Source organism: Eleutherodactylus coqui, chromosome 11 (assembly GCF_035609145.1).
Source record: "Eleutherodactylus coqui strain aEleCoq1 chromosome 11, aEleCoq1.hap1, whole genome shotgun sequence".
Lineage (NCBI taxonomy): Eukaryota > Metazoa > Chordata > Amphibia > Anura > Eleutherodactylidae > Eleutherodactylus > Eleutherodactylus coqui.
In genome coordinates, this window is record NC_089847.1 from 97,904,257 (window position 1) to 97,927,854 (window position 23,598).

Sequence of the window (23,598 nt, forward strand, 5' to 3'; positions counted from 1 at the left end):
AGTTCATGATGCTCAGTCACACGGGATACGTTTACAGTGAAGACTACTGGACCAAAAATACAGGATTATTTCACATATTTGAGAATTGGCCGATGTGCCGAGCTCTCACAGTCAATGTGTCCCAGATAATAATGTCCGGAGGGTCGTCCTTCGTGTCCATAAGAGGGCTAAATGTAACAAGACACCTACAACAAAACAAAGATGGGAAATGGTTGCTTGTAAACACTATAAAGAAACAATGACCGCTATATCTACCTGCGCATAGGGGACACAATCATTTACAGGAGTATTCCAAACATGGACGTTTCTTGTATATCTACAGGATATAACAAATGTCTTATAGATGCGGGGGGGGGGGGGGGGGGGGGGCGACTTGTGGACAACAATGGACCCCCAACCATTTCACTTATATGGGGGTTAGCTGGGCAACTATGCTTCGCTGTCTCCTTAACTCATTCAAAAGTGAATGCAGAGAACCAGGAACATGTGCAGCCACCTCGCCTGGTGGGTCGGAGGCCCCCTATTCTCTGGATATATCATACATGACTATGTCTAGAATACCCCTTTAAGCCAGCGATGCAATGTCATGTCATAAGAGCGCTGCAAAAACTCCCACTTTACCTAAAACCCTTATATTGTGGCTGCAATAAGTCTAAAGCAAAACTGTGGATAACAGGACAACATACATGAGCGTCACAGGGACTGCTGAGAGCTGCCCACTGATACTGAGGCAGCACAGGAGCCCACTACTGCCCCCTGGTGAACTAACAGGTGTATTACAATATCAGCAAATAAAAGCTCTATAGCTTTTATTTGCTATAGAGTTCATTCTGTATCACTTCCTCACGGCCTTCAAGATCTGTTTGTGGTCATTAACTAGCGAGCTACAAATTAAACTAATCCAAAACATGCATACATACCTTTCACATGGAGGAAAGTCACTGAGTTGTTCTCCTCCTTGATGGCTGAACCTCTGGATCTGCTTGAATTATTCCCCACCCCAAAGAGCAATTCCCCTCTGATGGAAAGTGGCCAAGTACGTACCTCTTGTAGACCAGCGCAGGTATGTTTCAGTCCATCACTAAAACAAAATGGCATTTCAACATCAAGCTCCATTTTTACCTTAAAGCCTCCCATGTAGGTGACTGAACGGGAGCTGTGCAAGTCAGAAAGGAAATGTTCCAATAATTTAAACAGCGGCCTGTGACCTAAAAACAAGCAACACTCTCGTCTCTTCTCCCTTCAGTAAAGCAGCACAACAGCTCCCGCAGCGCTTTGTACAAGGGAAGTGAAGGGACTCTTGCAGCACCTCTTAGACTAAGGGTGAATGTCCACGGACGGATTTGAACTGCGTTTCCTGTGGCGGAAATCCGCGCGTGAATTCTGGAGTGGCAAAGTTCTATTGAAACTAATAGCTTTCTGCCTGCCAAAGGGGATTTCCACCTCAGATTTCCACGAGCGGGTAAAAAATTGCGCCATGTTCTATTTTACCACGGATTTACGCTGTGAGAGGGCTTCATTAATATCAAGGACTGGAGACCGTGAAAATCCATGTGGACAAACGCGAGCGCTCGCTGGCCCTTTTTTGTTTTGAATTGCGGTACTCCCGCGGGGTAAATCCGTGGGCGTATTCCACATCGCTCGTGGGCATGAGCCCTAACTTGCACTCACTTTCTGCAAACATTAATATAAAGCATGCTCAGATAACAAGCTCACAACACAAAATGATACATTTCCAGACCCAGACAGCTCATTTGCAGACATTAACCCATTCATTCCTGCAAACACCAATACACATTTTGCTAAAGCAGGTGAAGGTCTATGCGGTCATTAGGTTAGCTGTTCATCCAGCAGGTGAAGGTGTACGAGCGCCATTAGGCTCACTGTTCGTCCAGCGGGGGAAGATGGATGGGCGCCATTAGGCTCACTGTTCGTCCAGCAGGTGAAGGTGTATGGGCGCCATTAGGCTCACTGTTCGTCCAGCAGGTGAAGGTGTATGGGCGCCATTAGGCTCACTGTTCGTCCAGCAGGTGAAGGTGTATGGGCGCCATTAGGCTTGCTGTTCGTCCAGCGGGTGAAGGTGTATGGGCGCCATTAGGCTTGCTGTTCGTCCAGCGGGTGAAGGTGTATGGGCGCCATTAGGCTTGCTTTTCGTCCAGCAGGTGAAGGTGTACGGGCGCCATTAGGTTCGCTGTTCGTTCTGCAGGTGAAGGTGTATGGGTGGCATTAGGCTCACTGTTCGGCCAGCAGGTGAAGGTGTATGGGTGGCATTCGGCTCACTGTTCATCCAGCAGGTGAAGGTGTACGGGCAGCATTAGGCTCGCTGTTCATCCAGCAGGTGAAGGTGTATGGGCGGCATTAAGCTCACTGTTCGTCCAGCAGGTGAAGGTGTATGGGCGCCATTAGGCTCACTGTTCGTCCAGCAGGTGAAGGTGTATGGGCGCCATTAGGCTCACTGTTCGTCCAGCAGGTGAAGGTGTATGGGCGCCATTAGGCTTGCTGTTCGTCCAGCGGGTGAAGGTGTATGGGCGCCATTAGGCTTGCTGTTCGTCTAGCAGGTGAAGGTGTACGGGCGCCATTAGGTTCGCTGTTCGTTCTGCAGGTGAAGGTGTATGGGTGGCATTAGGCTCACTGTTCGGCCAGCAGGTGAAGGTGTATGGGTGGCATTAGGCTCACTGTTCGGCCAGTAGGTGAAGGTGTATGGGTGGCATTCGGCTCACTGTTCATCCAGCAGGTGAAGGTGTACGGGCAGCATTAGGCTCGCTGTTCATCCAGCAGGTGAAGGTGTATGGGCGGCATTAAGCTCACTGTTCGTCCAGCAGGTGAAGGTATATGGGGGCATGAGGCTCACTGTTCGTCCAGCAGGTGAAGGTGTATGGGGCGGCATTATGCTCGCTGTTCGTGCAGCAGGTGAAGGTGTATGGGCGGCATTAGACTCGCTGTTTGTGCAGCAGGTGGTGTATGGGCGGCATTAAGCTCACTGTTCGTCCAGCAGGTGAAGGTGTACGGGCAGCATTAGGCTCGCTGTTCATCCAGCAGGTGAAGGTGTATGGGCGGCATTAAGCTCACTGTTCGTCCAGCAGGTGAAGGTATATGGGGGCATGAGGCTCGCTGTTCGTCCAGCAGGTGAAGGTGTATGGGGCGGCATTATGCTCGCTGTTCGTGCAGCAGGTGAAGGTGTATGGGCAGCATTAGGCTCGCTGTTCATCCAGCAGGTGAAGGTGTATGGGCGGCATTAAGCTCACTGTTCGTCCAGCAGGTGAAGGTGTATGGGTGGCATTAGGCTTGCTGCTTTAGCAAGAGACTCAAAGCTCTCTGTAATACTAAACAACATTGTTTTCTCCGTCTACATGGAAACTACAGTAGACCATCTCATCTCTCCCGCTACAGGAGTGCAGGACAGAGTTTTCATTCACTGTCCTGTAAAAAACATCTACATTTAGTGGATTCTTCCAGACCACCACCATTTATACCATTTACTGATACACACCTTTAGGGCGCATTCAGACGATCGTATATCGGCTGGGGTTTCACGCCCAGCCAATATACGGCGTCTAGAGGCGTAACTTGAAGCTCCTGGGCCCCAATGCAAAACCTGGAACGGGGCCCCAACTATAATGCTTTATTCATAGTACCGAACTTCCTATATGGAGAAGAGAGGCCTTATGGGCCCCCCATATGGGCGACCGCATCCCCTGCATCCTCTATAGTTACGCCCCTGACGGCGTCCCTCTCTGCAGGGGGAGCCTCCTCTCCACCCCCTGTCCGCCCCTCGCCACTATTTGCATTGGCACGAGGCGGAGCTACGCCTGGAAACTTAGCTCCACCTAGTCCCACCTCCTCCAATTGCAAATAGTGGCGAGGGGCGGAGAGGGGGTTGAGAGGAGGCGGGAGCTCAGTGCACTGCTCCCGACTCTTCCAGCTTCCTCCCCCCGCAGAGAGGGACGCCGTATATCGGCGAGGCGTGAAAACCCAGCCGATGTACAATCGTCTGAATGCACCCTTACATGTCTCCTTGACTTCTGAATAAAACTTATTTTTAATTTTCCTAAACGTGGAAAAGGTGTTTTTTTGTTACTTTTATATTTAATTAAGTTTTCTTAACACATTTTTACATATTTTTTTTAGTCCCCATGAGGGACTTGAACTTTCAATTGTTTGATCGCTTCTTAAGTATCACGTTACACTGCTATCTGACAGGCAGTCGATTAGGCCTCCTTCACACGGGCAACAGCGATATCATTGTGAGAAAATTGCAGCGATGTCGCAGCTGTGTTCTGTGCGATATTGTTACGTTTTCTCATGACGATGTTGCGATTTTGTGGCGCTACAAAGTCATTTGACTTTGTAGCGCTCTTCTGCTTTGATCTTCGGGGGGGGGGGGGGGCTTGAAATATAAGCCTTACCCTGAAAATAAGCCCTGGCTGCATAAAAAAAAAGTGAAACAATACATTACCTAACAGGCACTGTCCGCTCCACTTCTCTGGCAGTTCTGCGGCACTTGCTTGGCTGTGATTGGTTCATTGATCGCTACAGTGATTGGCTGAACTGCAGCGCTCGAGAATCAATCAGAGCTTGTGCTTCTTGGAAGCAGGATTTTTGAACCCCATGACCAGAAAACACTGGCTGAGGAAAACAAGCAAGTGCCGCGGGACTGCTGGAGAAGACGTGCGGCGGAGCGGACAGCGCCTGTTAGGTAATGTATTGTGCTTATTGTTTTATTTAATGCATCCAGGGCTTATTTTAGAGACAAACAATAGGACCTCCTACTGTAAAAGTTGCATCGCACGGCATGAAAACCGCGATTTTGTGCGGTATGATGCAACATGAAGGCTCCATTGGGAAACATGGGCTACAAAACATCGCTAATCATGGCAAAATTCTGCTTGCCGCAATTTTCTTTTCTCGCAATGTTGCAGCCTACAAAACATCGCTAATGTGAAGGAACCCACAGGAAAGCATGGGCTTCACATACATGTGATTTGTAGCACTGTCACATCGCGAGAAAATCGTACGATTTTGTCACCAGTGTGAAAGCGGCCCTAAGCCACAGGCATGGCTTCATAGGCCACCTGCAATGGCAGCCTTCAGAAGGCTGCCGGCTGCCATCGTACGGTCTCATCACGGGAGGGTCGTTTGGGATCACTGAACTCTGATGGAGGCATTTAAATGTCGCTATCAGCACTGATGGTGGCATTTAAAGGGTTAACAGTTGCGATCAGCATGAAAGACAGCTTACCCCCGCATTGTATAGAGGGGGGTCACCCCATGATCCCGCTCCATACAGACCACGACCTCTCATGATGAAACCTTATGCAGCGTTAAGGGGTTAGAAATAAATGGCCGAATCCTGAGCCTTTAAATGAAGTTCTTTCCTGTTCATGAATGAAGCGGTGGAGCCGTTCCCAGCCGCTGCTGCATGCAGGTACCTCAGTGACCCCCGTTCTTGTGGGGAGTCCCAGGAGTCAGAGCCTCACTAATCAGATGATTAGCGCACTCTCACCTATCAAATAGCTCTCTGATCTGTGAGAATCCAATCACCGAGACCCCCAATGATCACAGGGACAGGGGGGCTCGAAGGTCCCGGAATGAAGAAGGGGCTAAAAGTAGGTGCTGCTGATTAATACATGTCAATGGGACTGCCACGAGATAGTCGAGCTCTTGCACATGAAACAAGTGGCAAGGCAATGCACACGCTCCATCAACACCCTATTTGGGACGCCCATTCTCATGATCTGTGGAGGTCCTGGCGGTCGGACCCTCACCAATCACGTAGTAATCCGCTATCCTGTGGAATAATTTCCATTTTGTGGGACGACCCCTTTAACCCCTAACACTAGATGTCGTACAGTTACGTCCTGCGGGTTCAGGTTATGTATGGAGAGGGACCGGTGGTCGATCCCACTCCATGCAATGCGGCTGCTTGTCATGGGGCCGTGTCTATTCGGATCACGTGACCTAGTGGGAGGAACCAGAGATTACGTGGGCGGCAAGTATTTTGCCACACGTCACGTGATCGCACACACGTGAACCCGGCTGTACACAGCGACACGGGGCCTAGCTTTCGCCGCACATCTAGGTATGCCAGCGGCGATCGGGTACCGGGTTGGGTGTCACAATCTACTCATGCACGGGTGACGGCTTCTTTTCTTTCTTGAGCAAAAGGATTTCCCATACTTTGTATAAGTTACTCTACTTGATTGGAAACAGGGGCGGTGACGGACTGTCTGATTGGATGAAGGAGCACCTACCCCCTATGAGGCGTGACTAGACTTAGCTTTATAAGACAGCATTAGTCTCACCATGCCCATATACCTCCAGCCTACCTTCAAGGCTGGAGATGCTGCTAGGCTTTGGACTTTATTATTTTGGGTTCTCTTACCTATACATTTTCTTTATTTAGCTAGTATCTACTAGCATTCATCGGAATATTGGTCCTTTCTATACTCGCATCTTAGTAGTTTTCTGCATTATTACTGAATTTTGAGTATAGGAAGAGGGTCTCTATGGCAATTAGCCCTTTGTCACCTATTTATATTAATGGGTTTATGTAAACACAAATGGTGACATACGTAATTCTTAATGCGGAGATTAACCATTTGAGAACCGCCCTACCTAGCATAACAAGGGATTATCCCTACATTTTACAATTCCTAGACCATTTCTAGGATTGTGGTGCTCTAGCTTTTACTAGGCACTGCCCTCACCTCCTAGGGTCACCCTTAGGTCTAGTAGGATATCTACTAAGTTGTCCATGTTGTCATACTTTTACAGTTCATTTTTAAATTAGGCTCCTGAAGAGTCGTGTCAATGACAGAAACGCGTCGAGCCATACTAGAACCGTTTCCAGTGAACCGCATGACTGTGCTGAGTAACCACCCAGAACCCATACCTTCTTAAACTGGGCCTATTTCTATTGTAGAGCCCTGTATCTGGCCTGATTCTCGTACACTCTATGGGTTATTAGACCTTCCATTATTACTTTTTTGGTCTTACCCTCACACTTTCATCTACCTAAATGGCCCCCACTTCTGTCCCTTAGTAGACCATTGTTTATGTTGTTTGTGCAAAAGCCACAATTTTCTAGTTTTTAGTATTCTAATAATAAAAGTTATATTCTAAGGAGTTTTGTCAGGGATAACAAACATACCATCCAGGCTGAATCAGACAGCCCAAACAACCAATCTGGTTGCTGGAATTGTGAATCAGAACCAATGAGGTTGCTGGAATTGCTCCATAGTACTGAGATAGAGAATAAAAGGCTAATATGCCTGCAGCACTGGCCAGCAGATACTAGGTCCTGTGATGATGGTACCTGTGTGGGAGGAGTCAGGGATCACATGACCAGAGGTAATCAGTGTCTGCAGGACTCTGTGTGTGTAAATCCAGAGCGGATCATGGCACTACACTGTTATAAAAGCTGTCTAAGCTGTCTCTGCGCTGTGATTCATTGCTAAGCCTCTGGCTTGGATAAACTCTGTGTTACGGATGGGCATGGAGGATCTAATACCACCTCTAGCTTGGATACAAGATATGATACAAGTGGCATGGAGGCACTAGTATCCTGTTGTACCGCCTCTAGCTTGGATACAAGATGTGATACAAGTGGCATGGAGGCTCTAGTACCCTGTTGTACCGCCTCTAGCTTGGATACAAGATGTGATACAAGTGGCATGGAGGCTCTAGTATCCTGTTGTACCGCCTCTAGCTTGGATACAAGATATGATACAAGTGGCATGGAGGCTCTAGTATCCTGTTGTACCACCTCTAGCTTGGATACAAGATGTGATACGAGTGGGCATAGAGGCTCTAGTACCCTGTTGTACCACCTCTAGCTTGGATACAAGATGTGATATAGGTGTACATGTAGGCTCTAGTACACTGTTGTAACACCTCTAGCTTGGATACAAGATGTGATACTGGTTGGAGCGAGGGCTCTGGTATCCTGTTGTACCGCCCCCAGCTTTGACACAAGATGTGCTACAGGTGGGCACGGAGGCTCTATTACTCTGTTGTACCACCTCTAGCTTGGATACAAGATGTGATACGGGCAGGCATGGATGCTCTAGTACCCTGTTGAGTTGCCTCTAGCTTGTATACAAGATGTTATATGGGTAGGCATGGATGCTCTAGTACCCTGTTGTACCGCCTCTGGCTTGGATACACGGTGTGATATAGACAGGCATGGAGATATACAGGTTCTGTATGATACCCTGCGGCATATCGCTCCACATTTGCGATTACTGAGCCTCTGTCTAGATCATCTAAACTCGCTGACTGTCAAAGTTGGCGTTCCAGACGGTCCCATATATTAATCCAGTGACCGAGCAGGTACAGAAGTGTGACAATGTTGTGGGGGCTGCTGTGACCCGCTTGTGTGTGCGGTCGAGCATTATCATGCTGGACAATATACAGGAGATGAATAACTTATATCACCTGTACCTTTATACAGGTATATATGGCCCCTGCAGCCTTTCTTTGTGCGTGCCCTCGCATCACATCTCCCATAGATTTCAGTGGAGCCGGCGGCATCATCGTACCATGTGCTGGGTGCATGCCGTGTGATGCCAGGTTTCTCTTTTGAAATTACTTCCCTGGAGTGATGTGAGACGCTTTTGATATGAAATTGCCTCACATCTGTAGTGAATTCACATATTGGCGAGTGCGATATCAGGCTGTGTTTCATGGCCCGATATCACACTCGCCAGTGTAAAATTAGCCTTAGGCCACTCTCATGGAGACATATTTTTGCGATTACTGCAACTTTTTGAATGCTGTGATGCTCGCACCCTTGCGATGGAAAGCGCCGCAATTTTCTAGCGCTTTCTGTTCTATCTTCTGCATTTAGCGCACTTCATCAATGATATGGTGTGCTAAAGCCACTGTTGGAGGCCGGAGCGCTCCCTCTGAAAACAAAGTAAAAGCACGGAAAAGCGCGGTGCTTTGCCAGGGCCATGTGTGGTAGTGTTTCTGAGAAAGTAGGGTGATCCCAGTAATCAGACCAGCTGTACTAAAATAATAAAGAGCTATACGGACCCCTCCACCATAACCGGGATCCAGCGCTGTGGTCCCGACTGTTGTTGTGACAGCGGCCGTCACAAGAAGTCAGGTGACCACTGCAGCCGAATATAGGCCACATCGTCACTGTTTGTTCTCCTGGCATTGGTGCTCCATGATGGCCGGAGTTCAGGAACGTGACACTGCAGCTTCTGATTGGCTGCAATCAACTGACTTCCTGCGACAGCCGTGGTCACAACAAACACCAGGATCGCAGCGGAACTGCAGCGCTGGATCCTATCAGAGTGGTAAGTATAGCAATTTATTAATTTAGTAGACAGCCCTATTAGGCTGCGTTCACACATGGCGTTTTTTGTTGCGATTTCTTTAATGCAGTTTTTAATTGCAGTTGAAAACCGTAACAAAAAACGCCGTGTGTGAACACAGCTTTAGGCCTTAGTCAGACGGGCATTTTTTTTGCGCGATTTGCGCATGCGCATGCGTCCAGCGATTTTTGAAACCATTGCTTTGCAATGGTATCGGACACATGAGCGCTTTTTATGCGCTCGTCCGATAAATTATAGAATAGAAATCGCAGATCGCACCTATCTGCGATCTGCGATTCCTGTTCTCTTCTCTATATGCGCTCAATGGGGCCGGCGGCAGCAGCGCCGACCCCATTGAGAACATATAGAAGACAAATCATTCTCCTCTGCCACAGCTGTAACAGCTGTGACAGAGAAGAACGATGTTTGCCCATTGAATTCAATGGAACCAGCAATACAGCCGGCTCCATTCAAAGCAATGGGCTGCCGGCGTGCGCGGGATGAATTGTCGGGAAGGGCTTAAAAATATAAGCCCTTCCCTGCAATTCATCCAGAAAAGTGTTAAAATAAAAAAAATATACATACTCACCTGCTCCCGGCAGCCGGAGTTCCGCGCGGCCGGCCTGCAGCGGGTGTGAAGGGGGTGTGAGTCAGACCTGCCCCCTGATTGGCTCAGCGCATTGCTTTCAATGGAGCCGCTGTATTGCCGGCTCCATTGAATGCAATGCGCTGTACAGCTCCGGCCCGTTTCTAATGAAACGCGGCTAGGAGCAGATTTTCGGGCGATTTTCGGGCACCGGTCACGCGATTTGCGGATGCGCATCCGTCATGCGATCCGCAAATCGCGCGAAAAAACGCCCGTCTGACTAAGGCCTTAGAGAGATACCGTCCGGTAATTGGACAACCGCTTTAAAAGCAACCAGCCGTCCCCTATAAGCACTATGAAGTTTTGGTGCACATAGGATGGGTCCGGAAGAGTCCAGGATGTGTTCTGCTTACCTCCCCAGCTCCGTGTTCCTGAGCTGCCCCCCCTGGGAGTCAACATGTGGTCTCTGATTCTAAAGTCAGTGTGCGCACATACTGTTCTCTAAGGGTATGCGCCTGCGCTGACTGAAAAGTCCCACTCACATCCCCGGACTCCTCCGACCTGAACTATGGGCACCATGGGTGATACAATCACGCAACATTTGTGCGTTTTGAGACGTACAAATCTGAACCACATTCTTCTGAATGGAGTCACACACATGAGCGATGCAATGCGGGAAACAAATCAGCTGCGTGATCTCGCATTGCAGCGTCCATTGTTTTCAATTGGGCCGGCGGAAGCAATGGGGGAGAAAAGCGAGTTTCTCCCACTCTGTGACAGCCGTGGCAGAGGATTGGGTACATTTCCCAGAAACCTGAAAAACGCAGGTTTACAGCTGCAATTTTCTCTGACCTATATCGCACTGGCCCGGGTAAATACAGTGTAAGGCCTTAGTCACTCGGGCGTTTTTTCACGCGATTTGCGCATGCGTCCGGCGATTTTTTGAAACCATTGCTTTGCAATGGTATCGGACACATGAGCGCTTTTTATGCGCTCGTCTGATAAATTATAGAACAGAAATCGCAGATCGCACCTATCTGCGATCTGCGATTCCTGTTCTCTTCTCTATATGCGCTCAATGGGGCCAGCGGCAGCAGCACCGACCCCATTGAGAACATATAGAAGACAAATCATTCTTCTCTGCCACAGCTGTAACAGCTGTGGCAGAGAAGAACGATGTTTGCCCATTGAATTCAATGGAGCCGACAATACAGCCGGCTCCATTGAAAGCAATGGGCTGCCAGACAGCGCTGGATGAATTGTCGGGAAGGGCTTAAATATATAAGCCCTTCCCTGCAATTCATCCAGAAAAGTGTTAAAATAAAAAATATATATATACTCACCTGCTCCCGGCAGCCGGAGATCCGCACGGCCGGCCTGCAGTGGGTGTGAAGGGGGTGTGACTCAGACTTGCCCCTGATTGTCTCAGCCTGAGCCAATCAGAGGCAGGTCCCACTCACACCCATTCATGAATTCACGTGGGACGTTTGTCAGCATTATCTACTAATATACTCAAGTGCTAGTAGGACTGACGAACAGCGATCCACTAACAGACTGACAACGGGGAAGGATGTATAGCAAGCGAATGATATCCTGAGTTCTGAGTGTAGAACTCTTTCTTAGACCTACTTGCCTACCACATTGCTTTATCTTTGATACAACCTACTAGTACCCTCCTTTGTATATCAGGAAAAGGCAAACACTATAGGCAGCAAGTGGTAGTAAGTCTCTCTTTTGAGACTTGTACACCTCTACAAAATGTGGAGGTCTATGTGTAGGGCCCTATTTGTGTTTTATATGTGTTTTAAAAAAATTATCTCATAAAAAGATTTGTTTTTATAAATTTCTGTCTAAACTGTGAAGGACTTTTCATTCACCGTTCATTTTATGCAAGCATAGAAGTCACTGTTGGCTCGTTCACCAACTGTTCGATGTAAATGCCGATCGTTCAGTCGCTTCCATCCGCTGTACAGTGAATGAATGACGGCTCGTTTAAACAAGCGAACGATATATCTGTCTGTATAAGCAGGCTGAACGAACGAACTCTGACCTTGTTCACTCATTCAAATAAAAATGGTTTCATCTACACGGTCCCTTAGGATAGGCCCTCAATAGTAGATTGACAGAGGAGGGGTGGGGGCTGCTTCCTGGTACCCCTATTGACAGGCTGTTCACCGGCCCAAAGTTGATGTTCACAAGGATGAGGCTTTCCTTTTGGCTATTTCCACATGGGCAATCGCGATATTGCAGCGGGGAAAAAAATCGCTGCGATTTGTCAATGATCATTGATGCTTTTTTTGGGAGAATAATATCACATTGCGGCTCGCTGACTTCTCGCCTTCGGGTTTATGCGCTCCCCGCTCAGGGTATCGCATAGACCGCGAGTACTGAATGAGAAGTGAGCGATTCGCAACGTGTACCAAGTGTCCTAGGCGTGCCCTGTGATACTTATCCAGGGTGAACTAAGCCTAATTTATCCCCAATAAGGATTCCTCCCTGCTTGGTGTCACCCATTACAGGGTACATTTCACTATGTAGATAACTGAAGAAGATCAGAGAAAACCCCCAAGAACTTTACAGGAACCTAGGTTGCTAATAAGCGTGACTATCCTCAAAGATGGCAGCATAAACATGGTGGCAGATTCCCTTTATTGGTTTCATTTACATTTGGTGGTAAACATCCACGTTGAATGAGTTTTCCAGGCCTTGACAATTGTTGACCTATCTACAATTTCCATTCACTTCAATAGGAGCTGTGCCTGCAAGACAGGCTGACAGCTGGCCCAGTGAACAGCTGGTCCACCAGGGTCCTGAGCATGGGACCCCCACTGATCGCATATAAAATAGGTCATTAATTTTGTAGACTTGGAAAATCCATTTAATGGTTGCAGAGTTTCAAAACCAGAAGCAATTTCTTGCTAGCATCTAGAGGATCTAGAGGATGCCACCATATCACAAATCCTCCACAGGAGCATATATTGACAGCTGGGTGGTTGACAGCTCTTACCCTAAACTTTTGTGCCATAATGGGTTGAAGGGAGGCTACCCCCAACCACAGCAGACTCTGCCTAGGAGTAGGTTGGGGGATTGCATTTTGTATAATGATATCCTGATGATCCTGAGGGTCCTGAATCATAGAAAGGTAAAGTTGGAAGGCATCTACAGGGCAGATGTGTAACTTGAAGCTTCAGGGCCCCCATGCAAAAACTGTAACAGGGCCCCCAATAAAATGCTTTATTCATAGTACTGGGCTCCGTATATAGAGAAAAGTAGCCTTATGAGCCCCTTAAGGCTCCTGGGCCCGGGTGCAACTGCATCCCCTATAGTTATGCCCATGCTCCAGGGTCATCGGGTCCAACCCCCTGCTCAATGCAGGATTCACTAAATCATCCCAGACAAATGTCTGTTCGGCCTCTGTTTTTAAGGCTTCCATTGAAGGAGAACTCACCACCTCCCATGGTAACCTGTTCCATTCATTGATCACCCTCACTGTCTAATATCTAATTTGTGTCTCCTTCCTTTAAGTTTCATCCCATTGCTTCTAGTCTTTCCTTGTACAGATGAGAATAGGGCTGATATCTCTGCACTGTGACAACCCTTCAGATATTTCTAGACCGCTATTAAGTCTCCTCTCAGCTTTCTTCTTTGCAAGCTAAACATCTTTAACCTGATCCTTTAACCGTTCCTCATAGGACATGATTTGCAGAACACTAGGTCACTACTTATTTCAAGATTTACCTCCAGTCCACCAACAGCCAAGTATGTACAGTGTGAACCCATCTACTCTCCTAATAGGTGCTGTTCTCAACTCTGGGACCCTCACCTATCAGAGATTTATGGCATATCCTGTGCCTAAGATTGGAATAACCCTTTAGAGGGGTTGTCTATCTATTCACTACTGATTACCTATCCTCAGTACAAGTCATCAATAGTTGATCAGCAGGTATCCACCACTCAAGACCCCTACTGATCAGCTGTTTGTCGGCCGCTGACTGTGTATATGGAGCAAGAACACTGTACTCTGTACATATTGCAGCGGCCTAGGTTGGTAACACAAGTACTGTTTCCTCTGACCTTCAACAAAGGTCATTAATAGTTAGACTGGCTGCACAAGGCCGTCACGGCGCCCCCCATAGACCCCAATACTTACATGCGGATCCGGCGTCTTCCGTTCCGCATGACGCTTCGGCGCGCATGCGCAATAGAGCACGTGACGCGCCGGCCGCGTCATATGACACGCCCACAGCATCACATGACGCGGCTGGCCATGGGCAGGGAAGCGGTTTCACGCTATCTTTCACTGTGCTATAGCGGAAAATAGCGTGACGGACGGCTTCCATTGACTGCAATGGAAGCCGTCCGCACGTACACCCGCGGCAAATAGAGCATGCCGCGGGTGAGGACGCGTGATTTCACGGTGCGGAATTCCGCAATGGAATTCCGCACCGTGAGCATTGAGCTATTAGGTTCAATAGAACCTAATAGCTGCGGGCAACGTGGCGGATTTTCGCCGCGTTCTACGCTGCGGAAATCCGTCCGTGGGAAGGAGCCCTTAAGATGTGGACAACCTAATTTTAAATCAATGTCTTATTGAAATAGTTGTCCGATTACACTCGGTCATTGGTTCTCCATACCATAGTACAATTGTATTGTCAGATGTTCATCAGTTGGCTGTTGTTCTCTTATACCCTTCTGACTCAGAGACATTTTAATGTGATGTGTACATGGACATTCTTAGCAAAAGATAGAATTGTCAGCACTACAACAACATCAATAGTCCAGGTGGAACAGGAGATACATGCAAACCCGGGGGTATTCTGCAGCAACAATAGTCCAATATGAAATAGCAAGAAATTAGAAGGAAACAGCTGCACTCTTTGGGGTCTCTGGAAATTGCAATTTTTTAATCTAAGATTAAAGGGATTGTCTCGCGGCAGCAAGTGTAGTTATACACTTCTGTAGGGCCATATTAATGCACTTTGTAATGTACATCGTGCATTAAATATGAGCCATACAGAAGTTATTCACTTACCTGCTCCGTTGCTGGCGTCCCCGTCGCCATGGATCCGTCTAATTCTGATGTCTTCTTGCTTTTTTAGACGCGCTTGCGCAGTCCGGTTTTCTTCCTGGTGAATGGGGCCGCTCGTGCCGGAGAGCTGGTCCTCGTAGCTCCGCCCCGTCACGTGTGCCGATTCCAGCCAATCAGGAGGCTGGAATCGGCAATGGACCGCACAGAGCCCACGGTGCACCATGGGAAAGGACCCGCGGTGCATCGTGGGTGAAGATCCCGGCGGCCATCTTGGTGAAGGAAGAAGAAGGAAGAAGGAAGACGTCGCAGAGCGGGGATTCGGGTAAGTAATAATTTTTTTTTTTTTTTTAACACATCCTTTGGGGTTGTCCTGCGCCGAACGGGGGGCCTATGGAAAAAAAAACCAGTTTCAGCGCGAGACAACCCCTTTAAGGATACAATATAGCAGGTGGGTGAAAGTGCACAGAACAGGCACCGACTATTATGCCTACTAACACACTCCACCTGGTCTGGCACTTGAGAATATTCTCATTTATTTAGTGTATTTCCTATTACTTCCAGAGCGCCAGCATATTCTGCAGCCCGGTGAATGTATGCAGACTAGAGGTAACTATACGGTCAGATAACACTAATGGTTTCCTTGGTTTGGCTTCTGGAATTGTACAATATTTTTGCACTTTGTGTTTCATTGTACTTTGGGAATAATGCAAGAAGACAATAATATTTTAAGGGCAATTTCCTCAAAATAAAGCAAAGTGATATAAGAATATGGGAGCTCACATGATTTTACAATGTATGGCTATCTGCACTAGTTCCATAGAAATGAATAAAGCAGCAGCGCACAGGCTTGATGACCCCCACCTTTCATATAGGTGATAAGGGGCCCCTGTTCTCGTGATTAGCGGGGGTCCCACGGGTTGGGCCCGCATCAATCACTTATTTCCTATCCTATTGATAGGGAATATCTTTAGAACTTGACATAATCCCTTTAAAGGAAATCTGTCAGCTTGAACATGTGGTCCAAACTGCAGACATCATGTTATAGAGCATGAGGAGCTGAGCGGATTGTATATAGTTTTATGGGGAAAGATTCAGTAGAACTTGTATTTTATTTATTTATACTTATGCATTTTCTAAGCTGAACAGTCCGATGGGCGGAGCTATCAGTGATTGACAGCTCCCCACTGTACTGTCATACACAGCTCCCCCTGTATGTACTGTCATACACAGCGGCCCCTTTATGTACTGTCATACACTGCTCCCCCTGTATGTACTGTCATACACTGCTCCCCCTGTATGCACTGTCATCCACAGCTCCCCCTGTATGTACTGTTATACACTGCTCCCCTGTATGTACTGTCATACACAGCTCCCCCTGTATGCACTGTCATGCACTGCTCCCCCTGTATGTACTGTCATGCACAGCTATCCCTGTATGTACTGTCATACACAGCTATCCCTGTATGTACTGTCATACACAGCACCCCCTGTATGTACTGTCATACACAGCTCCCCCTGTATGTACTGTCATACACAGCTCCCCCTGTATGTACTGTCATACACTGCTCCCCCTGTATATACTGTAATACACAGCTCCCCCTATATATACTGTCATACACAGCTCCCCCTATATATACTGTCATACACAGCTCCCCCTGTATGTACTCTCATACACTGCTCCCCCTGTATGTACTGTCATACACAGCTCCCCCTATATATACTGTCATACACAGCTCCCCCTGTATGTACTGTCATACACAGCTCCCCCTGTATGTACTGTCATACACAGCTCCCCCTGTATGTACTGTCATACACAGATCCCCCTATATATACTGTCATACACAGCTCCCCCTATATATACTGTCATACACAGCTCCCCCTATATATACTGTCATACAATGCTCCCCCTGTATGTACAGTCATACACAGCTCCCCCTGTATGTACTGTCATACACTGCTCCCCCTGTATGTACAGTCATACATAGCTCCCCCTGTATGTACAGTCATACACTGCTCCCCCTGTATATACAGTCATACACAGCTCCCCCTGTATGTACTGTCATACACAGCTCCCCCTGTATGTACAGTCATACACAGCTCCCCCTATATATACTGTCATACACAGCTCCCCTTGTATGTGCTGTCATACACAGCTCCCCCTGTATGTACTGTCATACACAGCTCCCCCTGTATGTACTGTCATACACAGCGCCCCCTGTATGTACTGTCATACACAGCGCCCCCTGTATGTACTGTCATACACAGCGCCCCCTGTATGTACTGTCATACACTGCTCCCCCTGTATGCACTGTCATACACTGCTCCCCCTGTATGTACTGTCATACACTGCTGCCCCTGTATGTACAGTCATACACTGCTCCCCTTGTATGTACTGTCATACACAGCTCCCCCTGTATGTACAGTCATGCACTGCTCCCCCTGTATGTACAGTCATACACAGCTCCCCCTGTATGTACAGTCATACACAGCTCCCCCTGTATGTACTGTCATACACTGCTCCCCCTGTATGTGCTGTCATACACAGCTCCCCCTGTATGTACAGTCATACACTGCTCCCCTTGTATGTGCTGTCATACACAGCTCCCCCTGTATGTACTGTCATACACAGCTCCCCCTGTAAGTACTGTCATACACAGCGCCCCCTGTATGTACTGTCATACACAGCGCCCCCTGTATGTACTGTCATACACAGCTCCCCCTGTATGTACTGTCATACACAGCTCCCCCTGTATGTACTGTCATACACAGCTCCCCCTGTATGTACTGTCATACACAGCTCCCCCTGTATGTGCTGTCATACACAGCTCCCCCTGTATGTGCTGTCATACACAGCTCCCCCTGTATGTACTGTCATACACAGCTCCCCCTGTATGTACTGTCATACACAGCTCCCCCTGTATGTACTGTCATACACAGCGCCCCCTGTATGTACTGTCATACACAGCGCCCCCTGTATGTACTGTCATACACTGCTCCCCCTGTATGTACTGTCATACACTGCTCCCCCTCTATGTACTGTCATACACTGCTCCCCCTCTATGTACTGTCATACACTGCTCCCCCTGTATGTACTGTCATACACTGCTCCCCCTGTATGTACTGTCATACACAGCGCCCCCTGTATGTACTGTCATACACAGCTCCCCCTGTATGTACAGTCATGTACTGCATACTCATAAAACAATATATCAAGCTGCTCAGCTCCTGCAACTCTGCACGTATTTTGTGAGCATTTGCGTCCCTCCCTTAGACTTCTGTGGGGACCTTCAGTTTGCAAAAATACGGCATATTGTGTGTGACCCATTAATGCGAAAACTACAGAGACAACCAGTGGAAATAAAGACACGGACACAAAGATATAAGGGGAGAAAGAACATTTTATTTTTAGTTATAGGCAATGGTGAATTTTAGGTTGGGGAATTTTGAGGCTGAGTTGATCTAGAGAAATGCAAAAACCCCTCGAGGTACGAGCCAAAGGTCTGTTCACACATAGCGGAAAGATTCCTCACCCGGAAACCGCTACTGAGCACCGCTGCCGCTGGTCAGGTGATGTAGAAGTGGGCGCATCACCTGACCAGCAGCAGCGGTGGCCACGGGCTCAGTAGCGGTGGCCGGGTGAAGGACGTGCGCTGCAGTATTTCACAGTATTTCCACTACCTGTCAACGTACCCAAGGGGGGAAGAAATACCTTCCTGATGCCAAATATGGCAATCAGAGCAAGTCCCAGGATCAAAGCCGAGATTAAATCTATCTGACTTTATAAAGCATATTGTTTTGTATTCATAAATCTGGATATATAATCAGTTATTACTATTTACTGCATGTGTGAAATATAAAGTGTATCAAACTAAACCTGTTTATAGACTGTGTTGATCCAGAGGAAGGCGAAAACCCCCTTGAGGAAAGAGCCAATTATCCTGTTTTAAGGGGGGAAAATTCCTTCCTGACCCCAAATATGGCGACCAGAATAAATCTCAGGATCAAACACCAGCAGCTCACCTCCCTGGTGTATGTGATGTCAGCTAGAAACCCTACAAAGCTGAAGATTTATATATATGTATTTATATTGTATTATTTATGTGTCTACTTCTCTATAAATAAAACCTAACCCTATTTAAGGCTGTGAGCTGATCCAGAGGAAGGCAAAAACCTCCTTGAGGTATGAGCCAATTGTCCTCAAGTTGGAAAAATTCCTTCCTGACCCCAAATATGGCGGTCGGAACAAGTCCCAGAATCAAAGCCGAAATCTACACCTATCAGTGTGTGTACTTGTGTCTATGTATGTGTTAGTGTCTACACTTGTGTCTATCTTAATGTATGAGGTGCATGCTACTTACCTGGCCTGTGCCGAGGTCTTACTGGTAACCAGGAGTTCAGGGATAATAGTCACTCGGGCTATTTTTCCTGAACTCGCCAGCTGCCAATCAAGCACAGGCCGCTCCTGGGGGTGAAGAGGGTCTTCAACAGAGGATGATGCCTGATGTCAGCCAATTATTACAGCAGATGATGTCAGGGTTGAGGAAGCGTGGTGGAAATATGCAGCAGAGTTGATGGAGAGGATGTTTTAGGCAAGCTGAGGTCTTCTACAGCAGCAGAGTCGTGGGTTCAGGAGACAGTCGGCACGGGTTGAGCCTGCAAGACATAAGAGAGAAAATGTTTTTAAAATAAACTTTTTAAGACATGTGAAGATTTGTTACAATGTATGGATATAATGGTAGGTGTCCTGTGTGTATAGGTGTATATAGGTGTACAGATATGTATGTGTAGGTGTATATAGAGGGTACTTACCAGATGCTTGTGGCTTCCTTCACTATCGGATTCTTCTCATCATCCTAAGAAGAAGCAGAGACAGTAATTACAGGAACAACAATAATGAAGCCAAATAGGCAGAAGACTGCGGACCGGACATGGTGAATGAAGCAGGATTACTATATGACTTCCTGTCTGACACCAGAGGAACAATGATGGTGAACACAGAGGCCAGACTGAAGAACATCATGCCTAGAGGAGGAAAATCCTACCGGGTCCAGCTTGGTGAAGTGAAATCGAATCCATCCATGGGGTGAAGGGGTGTCCCATCCTCCGGCCACTGCAGGTTTTTATTCTCCAAAAGTCTCCTGAATGGCTTGAATGGCGGCCGTGATCTTTTCAATTCCAGTTCCTCCCAATCTATGGTGGTAAAGAAAGGGTGACCTCGGATATTCTTGTAGACACCCAGCCTCTTCTCAGGATTCTTGCGCAGCAGTCTCTCCAGAAGATGTTTTAAGTTGGCATCAAGCCAAGATGGAAATTTTGGCTGCTCTGTGGTGATGGATTCAATGACCTTTTCCTTTTTGGAGCCATGGTAGAAAGGGGACTGTCCTGCCGCCATCCTGGATACGACAATCCCCAGGCTCCACCAGTCCACTGCTGTGTCATACTCCTTTTCAAGAAGCACTTCTGGGGCCATATATTTAACTGTGCCCGTCCTTCCACAAATCTTATTAGACGAGGTGACCCCGTCTTGGGCCAGCCCCAGGTCGATTATGCGGATGTGTCCATCTCTGTCCACCATGATGTTGTCCAGCTTTATGTCTCTGCAATGAAAAGAGAAAAGACAAATGCAAATCAGTGCAGATACAGAAGACTTGGGGATGTAGGACAGCAAACCGGGCCTAATTCAGGACTCTGGGAAAGCTGGGACACTATTACAAGGAAGCAGAGAAGTGTGGGAAATTCTGCTCACCGGTGGACGATGTTGCGTTGGTGCAGGAACTGGAGGCCGCATACAATCTCCGCTGTGTAGAATCTGACAGAGAGAAGAGTGTAGTATCAATGACATGAAATCAGTCCCCTAACATCATGTCATCATCAATGTGTCTGTCACCACCTGAAGAGAGGAGGCGCTGTTTATGGCAGCCTGTATGTCCTCCATTCTTGTACATCTGACCAGTCATGTACCCCCCCATGTCCGTCCGTCCATCTGTCTCCTGATTAGTCATTTACTCACCTCACACTGCTGATGTCCAGGCGGCCGCACATCCTGATCATTGCCCTCAGGCTTCCTCCAGACAGATACTCCATGATGAAGTAGGCTTTGTTGGCAGACTGCTGTGCGGCATATAGATGGCATATGAAGGGGCAGTCTTGGGCCTTCAGGAGTATCCGTCGCTCTCTCAATATCATATCTGCTCCCCTTCCTCTGTCCACAATCTTGATGGCTGTGAAAATGTTTCTGCCAGGGAATGAGGCCAGGACCACCTTAAGAAAACAAGTAGGAAATGATCACTGACAGTGGCCAGGGGGGACAATCATATACATTTATTACATGGGGTAGGGGTTTTAGGCTATTCTGCTCCCTACGGCCGGGTCCATGCACAGCAAATCTGCATCACATCTGCAGGAAACACACAAACCCTGCGAGATTTCTCAGTTGGAATCTGAATCGGCCGTGGGCATGAGGCCTTACTTGGCAGCCGCATCAGCGGCAGGTTCACTTCAATCCAACAGACAGTTGTAGAACCTTACAATACAGGTGCAAACATTTTAGCAATATTGACAATGTTCTATGGCAGCAGTGCTTCAGTGTGAGGAGTAAGTATCATATCCATCTAATATCTATCTATCTATCTATCTATCTATCTATCTATCTATCTATCTATCTATCTATCTATCTATCTATCTATCTATCTATCTATCTATCATCTATCTATCTATCTATCTATCTATCTATCTATCTGCCTACCTGTCTGTCTGTCTGTCCACAATGGTCCCATATGATACTGCCATATTATGGTAACTAATGCCATCATACATGCATAATATCCAGCACTATCCATTGCTCAAATAATATTTACAACACATTTTTCGAATCCTACCATTATTACACCCAAAGATATCATCATACTGTATATTGATGAAATAATACCTCAGCCATATAGTATTGCCATTCTATAAACCAGTAAGGCTGATTTCAGATCACATTTTGGGAGATCCACTTTCAAAATACTTTTTTTTTCAAAGTCAAATGAGAACGGACAGGAAAGTGGGAAAAATAGATCTTACAAAAATGATATTAAACAGACCAAAACCCCCACCAAAATGCTGCCCAGGTGAATACATACTACTACATACCCTGTCTGAGTAATACTGCCATACCACCCCTAAAGACAACCTATAGACATCCATTCTTATATACAGGATTTTGATGCTACATGTGAATGTATCCTAAGCCTCTGATGTGGATGAAATGGCTGATAACAGAAGACACTAGTTTGCATTAGTTACACAGCAAATAGAAATACAATATAATTAGGGTCACTGCGCCTTTACCAGAAAATGGGAAGTTACAAAACTTACCTCTCCGAAGCCTCCTTTACCCAATGTCTGTAGGCGGGTGAAGCGACTGATGTGAAATCCGGAGTCTGATGGTCCGGGGTCCTGGCTGGTGCCCGCTGTTGGCTCCTCATGCTCTGTTATTATGTTATTCTCTCCGCTCCTCTTCTTCTTTATATTCGTGAGTCCGCTCACGCTCTCCTCTTCTCTCTTGCGCTTCTCATGTCCATTGGACGCCATTTTTTACAATCCAGTAATCCGTCAATGCAATCGCTGCAGTTGACAGTTGGAAGTAAATGGCAGTTGGCCAAGTAGAGTTCAAAGGTCAGTGAAGCTGCTGCTGGCAAGTGCTTGCCAGTACCCTGCTCTGCCATATACACAGTACTGTGGGCACCATGAGTGATGGTCTAATGCCCAAAGACATTGAGAAATACATGGCTGGTTCTTCTAGTGCCACATTATTAGTAGATGGGAAAGGAATGGCACTTCATGTCTGGGTTGGCAGTGGTGCCCATAGTTCATCAGAAATAGTGTGGTAATTGAAATGAGCCCAGTGGAGGAATAAACCATAAATTGTTCTAAGGGCCGGAATAATAAAGCCTTGTGAGGGGTCATTATCTGCTCCATTCAATAAGTGTTCATCCAGATACATGATGTGTATCTCCATAGGTTACAATGGGCAGCGCCCTCGCCAGTGCAGATCTGGGTGTACCAGGCAGAGATGCTTCTATGGAGGTCACTGAGGGATTCATCCACAATGATGGATTATTCGGAGGTGTAAAATGCTAGAAAAGGGTCATTATAAATAAGCGGTCCTGGTGTGAGTTATTGTTGGGGGCTGTAAATTGGCGCAGTAATGTATATACGCCATTATAAGGCCTGAGAAGCAGTAAGACTTTATTTATTACACTGAGCCCCATAAATACTTTACCAAACACATTTAACAGTGTCCAATCTGAAGTTGGGGGATGAGCGGTTGTGTACAAGATATTGCCAGGTTTATAGTTGGGGTTTCTCAGGGCTGCATTAACCATATGGCAAACTGCAGCTGCAGCGCTCACTGGTATCCATTCTCCGGAGACAGAACTTGCAGCTGCTGGACCCCAATGCAAAACCTGCCACAGGGCTCCCTAACTCTAACACTTCATTTATAGTACTGGTCGCCTCTTATTGAGGAGAGAGACCTTATGGCCCCTAAGGCTCTAGGGCCCGGGTGCAAACGCACTCTCTGTGCTTCTATAGTTATGCCCCTGGTCGAGTGGCATCCAGCAGGCCGGGGTGAGCTGACGAAGAGTACAGTGCATAACAATGGATGCCAACCACTC

The 23,598-nt window shown here is 47.3% G+C and overlaps 1 protein-coding gene and 1 long non-coding RNA gene across 2 annotated transcripts; both read right to left on the reverse strand.

Annotated features, from left to right (window-relative positions):
* Positions 1 to 19,493: 19,493 nt before the first annotated feature.
* Positions 19,494 to 20,028, reverse strand: LOC136582857 (uncharacterized). The gene is made up of 3 exons (XR_010787236.1): positions 19,981 to 20,028; positions 19,748 to 19,791; positions 19,494 to 19,591 (listed from the first exon to the last, which is right to left on the reverse strand). It is a non-coding gene; the product is annotated as an uncharacterized lncRNA (long non-coding RNA).
* Positions 20,029 to 20,036: 8 nt separating this feature from the next.
* LOC136581760 (protein kinase C theta type-like) lies at positions 20,037 to 22,513 on the reverse strand (the record flags this gene model as incomplete). Its single annotated transcript, XM_066582382.1, has 4 exons — positions 22,298 to 22,513; positions 20,949 to 21,199; positions 20,685 to 20,747; positions 20,037 to 20,535 (listed from the first exon to the last, which is right to left on the reverse strand). Coding segments are annotated over exons 1-4 (1,029 nt in total), but the record flags the coding sequence as incomplete, so codon positions are not given.
* Between the last annotated feature and the right edge of the window lie 1,085 nt (positions 22,514 to 23,598).